The sequence below is a fragment of the Bufo gargarizans genome, chromosome 1 (assembly GCF_014858855.1).
Source record: "Bufo gargarizans isolate SCDJY-AF-19 chromosome 1, ASM1485885v1, whole genome shotgun sequence".
Lineage (NCBI taxonomy): Eukaryota > Metazoa > Chordata > Amphibia > Anura > Bufonidae > Bufo > Bufo gargarizans.
In genome coordinates, this window is record NC_058080.1 from 221613778 (window position 1) to 221629862 (window position 16085).

Consider the following 16085-nt stretch of genomic DNA (forward strand, 5'->3'; position numbering starts at 1 on the left):
AGCCCTATTGTGTAGCAAGTGATGATGGCCTTTTATTATTTTATTTTTGCAATTTATTTGTAGCACAGTCAGTGATTAGCACAAATACCCTAATTTATTATAATAAATAAACATATGTTGTGAGAAGTGACATTTTATTGCTATTGGTCCACATATGGTGAAATAATGCATTACATGCTTCACAGTAGCAAAGAAAAGCAGTAGTATCACAGTAAAAAAGTTGAGTCGTATTATGAATTACATTTTATAAAACATGCATCCTGAATCTATTAACCTGAAAGTATTCTGCATTTTCCTGAAAATTTGAAAATAAATTATCTCCTGGCTACAATATAATTGACTGCAGCACAAATGGTAAACATTCGGAAACCTAAGCAAAATGTTTGCTGTTCCTTTAATGCAGTGGTTCTCAACCTAGGGGTCGCGACCCCTTTGGGGGTCGATCGGCCCTTTCCGGGTGGGGTCGCCTGAGGCTTCCTATTGTGGGTCGCCCGCACAACGGCAGCGGCCCCTTATCCTCGCGCACAGGAAGTGATGTCCTATCACTGCCTGTGCTTGAAGGAGCCTGACGTCTGGACGGGTAAGTCGGGCCGCCTGTCTGCTGAGGTCCGAGTTTTTTCGTTAATGACACCGCCGCTGAGCACCACTGCCACCAATGATTTAATTGAGCCTGGCTAATTTTATTTTAATTATTTGGCTGAGCAAGGCTTAATTTATTTGGGGGGACATGAAGCACCGCTGATTTTTTTATTTGGGGGACCCTGAGCACTTCTGATTTATTTATTTAAGCCTTAAAGGGAACCTGTCATGGGGAGTTTGTGTATAGAGCTGAGGACATGGGTTGCTAGATGGCCGCTAGCACATCCGCAATACCCAGCTCCCATAGCTCTGTGTGCTTTTATTGTGCAAAAAAAATGATTTTATACATATGCTAATTAACCTGAGAAGAGTCCTGTCCCTGACTCATCTCACGGACAGGACTCATCTCAGGTTAAGGGTCCATTCACACGTCCGTTTTTTCTTTCCTGATCTGTTCCGTTTTTTCAGGAACAGATCAGGACCAGATCTGGACCCATTCATTTTCAATGGGTCCTGGAAAAAATCGGACAGCACAATGTGTGCTGTCCGTTTCCGTTGTTCCGTTCCGCATGTCCGTTTAAATATAAAACATGTCCTATTCTTGTCCTGAAAAATCGGATCCTGGTACAATACAAAGTCAATGGATCCGCAAAAAACGGATGACATTCGGATGTCATTCCGTATGTCATCCGTTTTTTGCGGATTCCGTTCCTGGAAACACATAACAAATTTTTTTATTTTATTTTTTTTTTCAATTTTTTTTCAAAGAAATCCAAACAACTTTATTTGATTATTGAAATGTATACATGTTCCCGTTTTTTTGCGGATCCGCAAAAAACGGATGACATAGGCCTCATGCACACGACCGTTGTGTGCATCCGTGGCCGTTGTGCCGTTTTCCGTTTTTTTTCACGGACCCATTGACTTTCAATGGGTCCGTGGAAAAATCGGAAAATGCACCGTTTGGCAGCCGCATCCGTGAGCCGTGTTTCCTGGCCGTGAAAAAAATATGACCTGTCCTATTTTTTTCACGGCCAACGGTTCACGGGCCCATTCAAGTCAATGGGTCCGTGAAAGAACACGGATGCACACAAGATTGGCATCCGTGTCCGTGATCCGTGGCCGTAGGTTTTAGTTTCATACAGACGGATCCGAAGATCCGTCTGCATAAAAGCTTTTTCTGATCTAAGTTTTCACTTCGTGAAAACTCATTTCCGACAGTATATTCTAACACAGAAGGCGTTCCCATGGTGATGGGGACGCTTCTAGTTAGAATACACTGCAAACTTTGTACAAGACTGCCCCCTGCTGCCTGGCAGCACCCGATCTCTTACAGGGGGATATGATAGTACAATTAACCCCATCATATCCCCCTGTAAGAGATCAGGGCTGCCAGGCAGCAGGGGGCAGACCCCCCCCCCCCTCCCCAGTTTGAATATCATTGTGCGGCCCCCCCCCTCCCCTGTTGTTAACTCGTTGGTGGCCAGTGTGCGCACCCCCCTCCCTCCCTCTATTGTTTTAATACATTGGGGCCAGTGTGCGCGCCCCCCCCCAACCCCCCCTCCCTCCCTCTATTGTTTTAATACATTGGGGCCAGTGTGCGCGCGCCCCCCCAACCCCCCCTCCCTCCCTCTATTGTTTTAATACATTGGGGCCAGTGTGCGCACCCCCCCAACCCCCCCCCCCCCCCCCTCCCTCCCTCTATTGTAATCATCATCGGTGGCAGCGGAGTAGAAGATTTTCATACTTACCTGCTTCTTGCTACTGCGATGTCTGCGTCCGGCCGGGAGCTCCTCCTACTGGTAAGTGACAGGTCTGTGCGGCGCATTGCTGTCACTTACCAGTAGGAGGAGCTCCCGGCCGGACGCAGACATCGCAGCAGCAAGAAGCAGGTAAGTATGAAAATCTTCTACTCCGCTGCCACCGATGATGATTACAATAGAGGGAGGGAGGGGGGGGGGGGGGGGTGTTGGGGGGGTGCGCACACTGGCCCCAATGTATTAAAACAATAGAGAGAGGGAGGGAGGGGGGGTTGGGGGGGGCGCGCGCACACTGGCCCCAATGTATTAAAACAATAGAGGGAGGGAGGGGGGGGGGGTTGGGGGGGCGCGCGCACACTGGCCCCAATGTATTAAAATAATAGAGGGGGGGTTGGGGGGCGCGCGCACACTGGCCCCAATGTATTAAAACAATAGAGGGAGGGAGGGGGGTGCGCACACTGGCCACCAACGAGTTAACAACAGGGGAGGGGGGGCCCACTGGCCACCAATGAGTTAAAAACAGGGGGGGGGGGGTCTGCCCCCTGCTGCCTGGCAGCACCTGCCAGGCAGCAGGGGGCAGTCATGTACACAGTTTTTTTGTATATTCTAACCTGAAGCGTCTCCATCACCATGGGAACGCCTCTGTGTTAGAATATACTGTCGGAAATGAGTTTCACGATGTAGCTCATATCCGACAGTATATTCTAACATAGAGGCGTTCCCATGGTGATGGGGACGCTACAAGTTAAAATATACCATCGGATTGGAGAAAACTCCAATCCGATGGTATAACAGAACTCCAGACTTTACATTGAAAGTCAATGGGGACGGATCCGTTTGAAATGGCACCATATTGTGTCAACATCAAACGGATCCGTCCCCATTGACTTGCATTGTAATTCAGGACGGATCCGTTTGGCTCCGCACGGCCAGGCGGACACCAAAATGACTTTTTTTTCATGTCCGTGGATCCTCCAAAAATCAAGGAAGACCCACGGACGGAAAAACGGTCACGGATCACGGACCAACGGAACCCCGTTTTGCGGACCGTGAAAAAAAACGTCCGTGTGCATGAGGCCATACGGAAACATTTTCAGGAACAACGGATCCGCAAAAAACGGACCGTTTTTCAGGATGAAAAAAAACAGGACGTGTGAATGGACCCTAATTTGCATATGTATCAAATAGGTTTTTTTTACACAATAAAAGCACACAGAGCTATGGGGACTGGGTATTGTGGATGTGCTAGCGGCCATCTAGCAACCCATGTCCTCAGCTCTATACACAAAATCCCGGTGACAGGTTCCCTTTAAATAAATAAATCAGAAGTGCTCAGGGTCCCCCAAATAAATAAATCAGTGGTGCTTCAGGTCTGCTTAAATTTTGAGCAGACCTGAAGCACCGCTGATTTATTTATTTGGGGGACCCTGAGCACCATTGATTTATTTATTTGGGGGGGGGGGACCTGAAGCACCGCTGATTTATTTATTTGGGGGACCCTGAGCACTTCTGATTTATTTATTTGGGGGACCCTGAGCACCATTGATTTATTTATTTGGGGGAAACCTGATGCACCACTGATTTATTTATTTGGGGGAGACCTGAAGCCCCGCTGATTTATTTATTTGGGGGACCCTGAGCACTTCTGATTTATTTATTTGGGGGGGACTTGAAGCACCACTGATTTATTTATTTGGGGGACCCTGAGCACTTCTGATTTATTTATTTGGGGGACCCTGAGCACCATTGATTTATTTATTTGGGGGAAACCTGATGCACCACTGATTTATTTATTTGGGGGAGACCTGAAGCCCCGCTGATTTATTTATTTGGGGGACCCTGAGCACTTCTGATTTATTTATTTGGGGGGGACTTGAAGCACCACTGATTTATTTATTTGAGGGGTACCCAACATTTTGTCTTAGTGATTAATTACTCTGCTTTAATTATGTTCAATTTGTAGCAATAAAAATACATCCTGCATATCAGATATTTACATTACAATTCATAACAGTAGCAAAATTAGTTATGACCTAGCAAGGAAAAAAATGTAATGGTTGGGGGTCACCACAACATGAGGAACTGTATTAAGGGGTCACGGCTTTAGAAAGGTTGAGAACCACTGCTTTAATGGCTTTAGATCTGAAATGAGACAGTGTATGACCAAATTGTAGTTCTGTGTTTAGAAAACAGGCAAGTTTCACTAGTTTTACTTTGGTCTTAAGTAAAGCTTTTTGGTCAGCATGGAGGCAAAGCAGGGGACTTGTTTTTTCCCAATTGCGTTTTGATCGAGACAATTTTCAACAGAGCGCAGAGACACTTTTCTATTCACCAGCGTCAGCAGTTCTGTAAATTCCAGCTCTTTTCCGTACTTCTTAAATGCATCACATAGATCTTGGATGTACCAGGACCCATTTATAGTTTCCCGATGAGAATAGTAGCCTTTGAAAATAAAAGGAATAATAGTGAAATTAAAGGGGAACTAAAACCAGAATACAATAAAAGAACAAAAAAAAAAAAATAAAAAAAAAAAAAAAAAAAAAACACACACACACTCCTAGTTAGTAATAGTATAAAACAGATTTTGTTCCAACCCATGTGGAACTGTTATAAACTACATAATACTAAATCTACCAATCCCACTCCCCATTCCTAAAGAGTGCCATAGCAAGGCAAAATTTGACCTTTAAGCTGGGTTATTACTATGTGGAACTGTAATAGATTGCAGATGACTAAATAAGCCTCCCTACTCCTAAATACCACCACGGCTAGGTAGATTTGTCTTTCAGGTTCCTGACCCGTGCTGAGTTACTACCTTATGGATCTGTAAAGGAGTCTGCAGAATACTAAATCTACTAAGATAAATCTGTCTAGCTGTGGCATTATTCAGGAATGGGGAGTGGGATTTGTCTTTCAGGTTCCTAGCAAAGCTGGGTTACCACTATATGGAACCATATTAGACTGCAGCATACTAAATCTCCCAAAAAAAAATCTCCCACCTTACTCCTAAATAGCGCCATAGCTACGCAGATTTGCCTTTTAGGTTCCTGGGAAATTTGAATTACAACCATGTGTAATTGTAATAGACTACAGAATTCTAACTCTACCAAACTCTCTCTCTATATCTATATCTCTATATCGCTATACACACACACACACACACATATACAAATACCAGTACAATAGCTTATAGTGACAGTGAGTGATAGATAATGTCGGTTTTGACGGAAACCTTCCCTATCTGTCAGAAATCTATCATATCTTCCGCCCTAGTGATAGTTGCTATTAATCAAGCATGTAAGGCTGTTATTATGAGGCATCAGTGGACATTATAAGGAGAGGGGTATAAAAGGACAGAACTACAGTTCCCAGCATGTTCATAGTTTTATTATGTGGCATCAGTTGACATTACATGGAGAGGGATGTAAAAAGGAGAGAACTGCAACTCCCAAAGTGCCCAAAGTTATTATAGGACATCAGTGGACATTATAGTGAGAGGGACTTGAGAGGAGAGAACTACAACTCCCAGCAATTCTAGGATGTTATTGTGGGCAGAGGACATTACAGGGAGTAAATATAAAGAAAGAACTACCCCTACTCCTAGTATTTGACACCTTTGAGGAAAACCGCTAAACTATCACACACAGCATACATTGTGATGTAGAGTAGAGCTAGAGCAGAGCTTCACTTTAACCATTCCTATATGAATATACCAAATAATATAATGTAGAAACTTCACCTACCCTGAAATTCTATTACACTATTATATAAAAGGCAAGCTATGTTGCCAACAACTCATTTCTTCTCTGACTGGCTGCAGTAATCACATGGTTAAAGCAGACATACATAGTGCTAACTGTAACTGCGAAGGCACATCTTCTCAGCCTGCCTCTCATCTCCCTGCATGGACTATTATCATAAATGTTCTGTTTTACATAAAAACTGTACACAGTGAAGTACAGTAATAAAAACTGTCTAAGAGAAAGCTTAAAAAATTGCTAATTATGGTGCAAATTTTTAGGCCACAATAGTGGCTTAAAAGCTTTAATAAACGTCCTCAACGTTTGAATAAATTTCACTGTTGTAACCGCTTGATAATCAGAGAATTGCAGATAGCAATTGTTCTTGTCTAGTATATGGTACATACTGTAATGAGTTTTTTAGGCTAATTTCACACTTGCGGCAGAGTTATCCGGCAAGCAGTTCTATCGCCAACTGATGGCATTTGTAAGACTGATCAGGACCCTGATCAGTCTGAAAAATGCTTGATCAGTCATAAAAAATATTTTAAATGCCGGATCCGTCTTTCTGGTGTCATCCGTAAAAACGGATCCAGCATTTATTTTTTTCGTGGACGGATCTGGCAATCCGGTATTTTGAATGCCGGATACGGCACTAATACATTCGTATGGAAAAAAATGCCAGATCTGGCATTCAGGCAAGTCTTCAGTTTTTTTGGCCGGAGATAAAACGCAAGTGTGAAAGTACCCTATAAACCCTTACAATACAAACATGGATACCTTCTGCAACAGAATAGCACATGATGAAGTCGGCCCCTGCAGGCAGAGTATAGACAGAAGCTGCATCTACTTCAGTGATATTTGTCTCAGGAATGTCCTCTCTGCTGTCAGTCCTGTCAGTAGCCATGACTGGTTCATCATGTTGTGCACCTCGGCATGCCTATAGTAAAGGGAGAATGAATTAAAAGAAATGCCATAGAGTGAAGAGGCAGTCTATCCACTGTGTATTGAAAAATAGGTGAAGCGGCAGCAGCACTGCGGCCCCTAATACTAATGATTTTTGCTGGTACAGTTAGTCGGACCCCTATTGATCAGTGTGCGATGGTTTACCACTTGCTTTTGTGGGAAACCCTGTTAAAGTGTACCATGCGATTCCTTCTCAGAAACCAGCAGCCTAAGGCTACTTTCACACTTGTGGCAGTGTGATCCGGCGGGCAGTCTGCCCGCCGATCTGCCGCTGACTGAAAGCATTTGTGAGACGGATCGGATCCGTCTCACAAATGCATTGCAAGGACGGATCCGTCTCTCCGCTTGTCATGCGGACCGACGGATCCGTCTTGTACATTTTTTCACATTTTTACCGATCTGCGCATGCCGGAACGACGGATCCGGCGCTAATACATTCCTATGGGAAAAAAATGCCGGATCCAGCGTTCAGGCATGTCTTCAGTTTTTTTCACGGAGAGAAAACCGTAGCATGCTGTGGTTTTCTCTTTTGCCTGATCAGTCAAAACGACTGAACTGAAGACATCCTGATGCATCCTGAACGGATTACTCTCCATTCAGAATGCATGGGGATAAAACTGATCAGTTCTTTTCCGGTATTGAGCCCCTAGGATGGAACTCAGTGCTGGAAAAGAAAAACGCAAGTGTGAAAGTACCCTTATTCATCTAACCGTTTCATATAGGGGCAATGTGTACGGTTTCTTTAGTACAAAGTGTTGTTCTGATGCTATGCCACAAAAATCTCATTTCCATGTTTTAACCACTAGGGGGCGAGAGGCACTACATAGACATTACTTTTCCTTAGGAGGAAATCTAGCACAGACGTCCGTCAATCAGTGCTTGGCAAAGGAGAAGGAACTACCTGAAAAGGACAAGTATTGCTCCCTTTAATTTTTAAGAATGGTTCTTAACCAGCTGCTAGTACGAAAGTGTCCCAACTGCTGCAGTATTATATAATGCACGTTGCATGTGCTGCAGATCCTGAATGGGATGAGCAATTTTCCCATCACTAAATCAAGGGTTAACAGAATTATTGCCTTTATGGTAAGGTTAGCCGTCCGCAGCGGATCTGGTCAAATTAGCATTGCAAATGGCTGCTTTCAACCTTTTCATTGGGAAGATTGAAATCTGCAAGTAAAAGTTGCAGCATAAATTGACATGCGGATTTAAAAACCACAGCGCAGGTCAGTGTATGCTGCAGGTTTTTTTCTGCGTGTGGATAAGATTTCTGAAAGCTACTGTAAATGCTGCAGATTGTGCACATGCAGTGCCACATCAGAGCATCCACACCATGCATAGCCTAACCTTTACTGGTCAAAAAGAGGTGCTGTAACCATTTAACTCTACCCCCTACTATGAAGTATAGGACATATAAACTATGATATCACCTATTGTGAATGGTGGATCCCAGTGGCGTACATAGAGAAGTAAGGAACTTATGGCAAGGATCAAACCAGGAGCCCCACACTTGACAGAAGGGTTTCTGCCTAAACCCCTTTCAATTACCCTTGGGCCATTTTTTCCACTGCCTCATTTGCTAAAAGTTGTTCCTTTAGAGCAGGCATCCTCAAACTGCGGCCCTCCAGCTGTTGCAAAATCTACAACTCCCAACATGCCCGAACAGCCTACAGGTATCAGCCTACAGCAGGGCATTGTGGGAGTTGTAGTTTTGCAACAGCTGGAGGGCCGCAGTTTGAGGATGCCTGCTTTAGAGGGTAGAGTTCTGACCAAGTTTTCACCTCCAGTAGAAGAGGAGATGATCCCAACTAAGACTGGGCCCCATAGCAGTCACATGGTCTGCCGCTATGGTAGTTATGCCCCCGGTGGATCATATCTATCTATGTTATCTGTCACTGTAATTATGCCTGTAATTATAAGGAGATGACTGCTAAAAAGTGATCTGCACAGACCAAGAAGTAGTGTATTATTAGACCTTGTGACCAGTGCGAAATAAAGGGCATCAGTCAGCAGATTTGTAATTAAGGTAATTGAGAACATTGGTGAATTTACAATATTGATGATGATTTACCGGTATATCTTTTTAAATCATGGCGCAAAATCACTAGCCATCATTTAACCATTAAATATTTACCTGGATTATGAAAATCTTAGGTTTTCCCACTAAACTCTGGCACTTGTCTCCTTTGAATAAAGAGGTCAGTCTTTGAATTTCAATTTTAGCATCATAAGCATAAACGTGATTATCTTCTCCATGGCTCAAGAACACACAGAGGAAGCAGTCAGCATCACTGTGATCGCTTGTTGCAGCTGGGAAGGTCAATTGGAAAGCAAAAGCAGATTTAGAGACTAGCAGAATCAGACAAAGAAGAAAAAATAAAACATTTAGGCCCCTTTCACACTGGGCGAGTTTTCCGTGCGGGTGCGATCCGTGCGGCGAACGTATGGCACCCGCACTAAATCCTGACCCATTCATTTCTATGGGGCTGTGCACATGAGCGATGTTTTTAACGCATCACTTGTGCGTTCAGTTGAAATCGCAGCATGCTCTATATTTTCCGATTTTGACGTGACGCAGGCCCCATAGAAATGAATGGGGTGTGTGAAAATCGGATGGCATCCGCAAGCAAGTACGGATGCCGTGCGATTTGCACGCATGGTTGCTAGGAGACCATCGGGATGGAGACCCGATCATTATTATTTTCCCTTATAACATGGTTATAAGGGAAAATAATAGCATTCTGAATACAGAATGCATAGTAAACCAGCGCTAGAGGGGTTAAATTTTTTTTAACTCACCTTAGTCCACTTGCTCGCGAAGCCGGCATCTCCTTGTGTCTCCGCTGCAGATGAACAGGACCTGGGGTGAGCTGCTCCATTAAATAGAGCTTAAGGACCTTTGATGACGTCACTCCGGTCATCACATTGTCTTTTACCATGGTGAATCACCATGGTAAAAGATCATGTGACGTACCATGTGATGACCGGAGTGACGTCATCGAAGGTCCTTAACCTGTATTTAATGGAGCAGCTCACCCCAGGTCCTGTTCATCAGCAGCGGAGACAGAAGGAGATGCCGGGCTTCGCGAGCAAGTGGACTAAGGGGAGTTAAATATTTTTATTTATTTTTTTTTAACCCCTCTAGCGCTGGTTTACTATGCATTCTGTATTCAGAATGCTATTATTTTCCCTTATAACCATGTTATAAGGGAAAATAATACAATCTTCAGAACATCAATCCCAAGCCCGAACTTCTATGAAGAAGTTCGGGTTTGGGTACCAAACATGCGCGATTTTTCTCACGCGAGTGCAACGCATGACAATGTTTTGCACTTGCGCAGAAAAAAATCGCGCATTTTCCCACAACGCACCCGGCTCTTATCCGGGCAAAAAAAACTCACGCCCGTGTGAAAGAGGCCTTATACGATCGCTAAAACGTAGGCTAGTTACGTACCCAAAGAGAAATGTTGAATTGCTGGGCATGTAGTTATGTCTCAGACAGATATGTAAATGATTACAGGTGTGGTCTGATTAGACCAGAAGAGGACATAAAAGTCCTTCCCCTGCTGCCCTATAAACCATCTCTCAGATGCTACTTTTGGGTAGTGTACCACTTAGTGACAGATCTTTGATTGCTAGACATAGGGTTTATGGGGAGCTCCAAATTCTCCCCCTACAGATGATATCGGGGGGAAAAAAAAGGGATTGAACAAAATAATTATTTTTGCCTGATCCTTTTGGTCTCTTCTCCCCATTGAATACACATGACATTCAGCCAAACAGAATGGGGCACATTTACTATAGTGTCTGCTCCTGTTTTCATGAGTAAAAAGCCTATCTCTTTACCAACTGATTTTGCATCTGTTTTGGAGGCATTTGTGCCTGTTGCGCCTTTGAGTTTTAAGACTAATTCAGAAGTTTTCAATCTTTTGCGCCTATTTAGTCGTAAAAACAGTCTAATGTCTACCCCACTCTGGGGCTGGTGTAGTTCTCTGTGTCTGTTTTGAGTGGTGAGTTGCGCCACAATTTCATGCGCATACTTATGAGACCAGTCTTAGTGATTATGAATCTGTCTTACAGGAAAACAACCACTAGATGTCAGACTTAAACCAAAAAAGAAAAACCTGATTTATGTAAGGATAATAAAGGCGCAAATTAAAGCCAAAAGTTTCCAATACGCCTGGGATTTTTTTTTGCTCCAAAAAAAAGGAAAGCTTAGTAAACGTGCCCCAATATGTATGGGGGAGTAGGGAGAGACAGCTGTCGGCTAAATTATCGTTTGGCGGACAGCTATTGAATGTGTATGGGGGCCTTTAGACACTGCTGTCATGTGGATCCGCAAAATGCGTAACAGAATTGCAGACGTGTGAATGGACCCTTACTGTAAGACAACACATCACCACTGATATTTTACATACAGCCACAATGTTTGCATCAATAAGAAAAAAGATTCTGCTTTTGGGTTTTATTTTCTCAAATTTAGAATGGGGAAAAAATAAAGATGAAAAATATTGAATCAATTTACCATCATGGACCTTTTCAAGAATTTCCACAGCTTTGAGGTTATCATAGCTCCTCACGTCAAAACCAAGGTCAGTTAACCTGAAAGTTAAAAATATATATATATTTATGTAAGGGGTTCAGGGAATATTCATCAAATGGGTATGCCCAACCTAACTGCTTATCGCCCACCCACAGTATATATACACACGATGGGTGGGCCAGGCCCTCAAAACCCACACATTGTATATATACAGCGTGAGTTTATTGGGGACCCTGGGAAGAAGAAAGAAGTGGTTTTCACTGCTTCTGTCTTCTCGGTTCACTCAATGAGCAAAGTATATAGAATAAAGATGGTGGCACTGCTTCATTACAGTCATCATGTGACTGGTCACATGATCACCGGAATGCCAGTGCTAGGAGGCTGCTACTAGGTATAAACAGGTCTAGCACAACCCTAGTAGTGACAACTGTAACTGGGCAATTTCCTGCCTGTGCCGCTACTCTGATTAGCAGAGCAAGGGCACAGGACCTGGGCAGACACTGCTCCAAAGCAGAGCCTGTGCCCATGCTCTGCTAAGAAGACTCTTTATGCATTTCCTCCAGTCTCCGGAGGGGAATATACACCCCCAATACTTCCTTGAGGCTTTTAAATGAATGACAATTGAAGCCCATTCATTTCAGCTGCCATAAGGTATACATGACTGACTCAACAGAAAATAAAGAAAAAGAAGTCGTGCCATTAATATGGCTGCCCCCTAGGACAACATGGAGTTTTTTTATTTATATAAAAGTTACGTTTTAGTTTAGGCTACTTTCACACTTGCGGCAGAGTGATCTGGCAAGCAGTTAAGTCGCCGGAACTGCCTGCCGGATCCGGAAAAAGAAAAACGTATGCCAACTCCTGAAAATGAAACGTTCTGTTCTTTCATATGGAAACAGGAAAAAAGCAAGGATATCGCTCAACTCACTATCCCGATCAAAACTGAGGAGTGGGGGGGGGGGGGGGGGGGGGGTTTAGGATTCCCGGACATTAGACGGTACAATCTAGCAAGTCTGATGAGACACTGTTGTCACGGCTGGCGGTGGGGGAAACCCCCAGCCGTGCGGTGCCAGGAGATGATAGGGTTACCCCTTGGCCGGGACACCAAAGTTAGGGAGCAGGTCACCTCCTATTGCGTCCCTAACGCTGACCCTGTCTCCTATCAGTATGAGCCGACCTTGATGGTAGGAGGACTCATACGCCGGAACCTTACAGTCCCTACGAGCCCTCAAGTCGGCCCTTTACTAGGGGACAGAGTCAGACGTCCTACTCCTCCTAGGCACGGAGGAGCCGGGGTCTCAACGGCCAAGCAACACAGGGGGATACAATAACAGCTATGGCAGTGACAGGCAAATGGGACCAACACATCACTCACCTGCCACAGACAACAAACCCTGGATCCCATGTGCAGGTGCTGCGGTTCAGACACCAACAAACACAGCACACACCAGACATCCCACAGGAACCCAGGACCACAAGCTGCACTAACATAATAACCCCACACACACCTAGATAACACTGTGAAACATAGTTTTAACTGACAATGGTTTTATGACCAGAAGGATGGTCCTCACCAGGCAGATGGAGGAGACAGGAGGCTGCTCCAGCCAGCATGGCTGAGAGCAACCTACTGAAGCCTGCAAGAGACTCAGGCTATATAGGCCAAGTGGCCACACCCAAACGGCCAGACACACCCAGTGACTCACACACACTGGGAAGGGAGTTAACCCTTCCTACACCACAGAAGAGAAGGGAAAACACCAACTTAAAGGGAAATAGCACACACACTCACTCACCTGTTACCGCTGGCAACGGCATGCGTGGCAGCCGTGACCTGAAGAACAACCAGCAGGCCGAGACCCTGCCACTACATGCACACAACATCAGACGTTGCCGCGGACCACCGCAGGTGAAGGGAGGTGTCCAAGTGCATACAACCAACACAATCTCGTGCACAACAAACACACAAAGGGAGTGCACATAAACAGACGAAGGACGTGCACACCAAAACACGTTGCCAAGGGCAACCGCACGCATGCCTGTTATTCGCGGCAACCGCACCTGAGGCAAACCACTAAGTGCCCCCAGCTGCGGTTGCGACAACACCAGACCGCGGATAACTGCATGCGGCTCCCAAGGAGTCACGACCGTGACCAGGGGTCGTGACAACTGTTTAGACTGGTTAAAAGGCACCTCATACTATTCTGTCCTATTGAAACGGAATTAGCTAGACCCTGGAACCTAAATGCTAGTTTACACACAAAATACTCCTTGTTACCCCAGGCGCTTAAACTTAGTGTTTTGATTCGTGACACAATAGAAAGCGTGGAAAGCGGTCAGGAAACTCTATAACCTCCCGTCTCAGCTGTCTAAGCACATGAAGATATGGAAGCACCCTGAATTTCGGGCATTATGAATAAATACAAATTTTTCTCTCTGGGCAGGACTGGGAATTAGGGAAGTTAGACACATGATGAACCTGAGGGAAAAAAAGATATCTGGATTTTAGAGAAGTTCAGGATATGTATAGCATCCTGAGCTCTCATTTTCTTGCTTATCAACATCGCCTTGCTTTTCTAAAACCCAGAGTACAAGACCTATCCAATGAATGTAGAACAAATCTATTTGACTCTGGTCATTTCAGGAGGAACTGACAAATTCATTTATATAGATGTATAAATGATATAATGTCAAAAAAAGGGGATACAAGTCTGTGTGAAGGTTGGGGCAAAGAGTTCCCGAAACTATCCATACCAGATGATATATTGGAGGGTTGGGAGAGAGTCCGCAAACATATAGGAAATTAAATATGTCGGGAAACGCAATTCAAAGTTATACACAGGGCGATATATGGTTTCTATGTTCCTAGAACTCCCAAGAAAATTGATGAAAATAAAGTAACACATTGTCCGAAATGCCAAACGCCAAACACATATATGACACATGGTCTATGGGCTTGTCCTAAGGTAAAAGAGTTTTGGAACTCTCTTATAACCTTTATTGAAACTAAAACCCATATAACACTTCCCTTGGACCCGATTTTATTTCTATTTCATATGTAGACAGAAACATGTAAGGTCAAGTTTCCACCAGTGTTTCATGTGATATTGTTAGCTGCCAAAAGGAGTATGTTAGGGCACTGGCTAAACCCAAGTGTCCCACAAATTTCTGAACCATTCCAAATGACCACAAGATGTCTAATTTTTGAGAAATCAGAAGCTGAAAACTGCAAATCTGAATCAACCAAATCTTTCTTTGGTTCATCAGACCCTTGGTACACACTTTTTTCCAAATAGTATATATATTTGAAAATAAAAGGAATCAGAATTTAAGATATCTCATCAAGAACAATAGGAGATCTTAGATGCTAGGTGGGCAAGGAGTAAGATAGACAGAAATAGGGGGGTGGGGGAGGGAGTTTTCCAATATGTTTGGTTTGGTTTAATTATTAACCATATCTTATGACCTATGATCGGATATAATAGAAAAATGATACTTTGATAAATGTACATTTGCTTCTAACATCATCTCATATTTATTACTAGAAGAACATCATTACCTATTATGTATCAGATATGTTTATGCATAATTTTACTGTATATGAACGCTCATTGTATGGTGAATACTATCTAAAATCATATTTAAAAAAATATATATTATGGTTTAAAAAAAAAATTGCCACATCCGTAACAACCTGCTCTATAAAAATATCACATGACCTCACTGCTCAGGTGAACAGCGTAAAAATAAATAAAAACTGTGCCAAAATTACAAATTTTTTGGTCATCTTGCCCCAAAAAGTGTAATAATTAAATGATCAAAAAAATCATATGTACCCAAAAATGGTACCAATAAAAACATCAACTCTTCCTGCAAAAAACGAGCCCCTGCACTAGACGATCGGCAAAAATAAATAAAAAAAATGGCGTTCAGAAAATGGAGACACAAAAACATAATTTTTTTTCAAAAATGCTTTATTATGAAAAATACCTGAAACAAACAAAGAAAGTAGACATATTTGATATCATCGCATCCGTAACAACCTGCTCTATAAAAATAGCACAAGATCTAACCTGTCAGATGAACATTGTAAAAAACAAAAAATAAAAAACATCCATTGTTTAGTTACCTTACCTCACAAAAAACATAATATAGAGTGATTAGAAATCATATGTACCCCAATAAAACTGTCACCTTATCACGTAGTTTCCAAAATGGGGTCACTTTTTGGGAGTTTCTACTGTAGGGGTGCATCTGGGGGGCTTCAAATAGGACATGGCATCTAAAAACCAGTCCAGCAAAATATGCCTTTTAAAAATCATACGGCCCTCCTTTTCTTCTGCGCCCTGCCATGCGCCCATACAGCAGTTTACCACCACATGTAGGGTGTTTCTGTAAACCGCAGAATCAGGGTAATAAATATTGGAGTTTTGTTTGGCTGTTAACCCTCGATGTGTTAAAGAAAAAAATGGATTAAAATGGAAAATCTGCCAAAAAAGT

The 16085-nt window shown here is 43.3% G+C and overlaps 1 protein-coding gene across 2 annotated transcripts in view; it reads right to left on the bottom strand.

The window, feature by feature from the left end:
- Positions 1–4340: 4340 nt before the first annotated feature.
- CASP6 (caspase 6) overlaps positions 4341–16085 on the bottom strand; it is a 44770-nt gene continuing 33025 nt past the window's right edge. For both annotated transcript variants that reach the window (XM_044306302.1, XM_044306223.1), the window contains 4 exons: positions 11568–11644; positions 9177–9352; positions 6860–7019; positions 4341–4781 (listed from right to left, as the gene is read on the bottom strand). In XM_044306302.1, the coding sequence (XP_044162237.1) occupies positions 4549–4781; positions 6860–7019; positions 9177–9352; positions 11568–11644 (646 nt within the window). In that variant the 3' untranslated portion in view covers positions 4341–4548. The remainder of the gene's footprint in view (positions 4782–6859; positions 7020–9176; positions 9353–11567; positions 11645–16085) is intronic.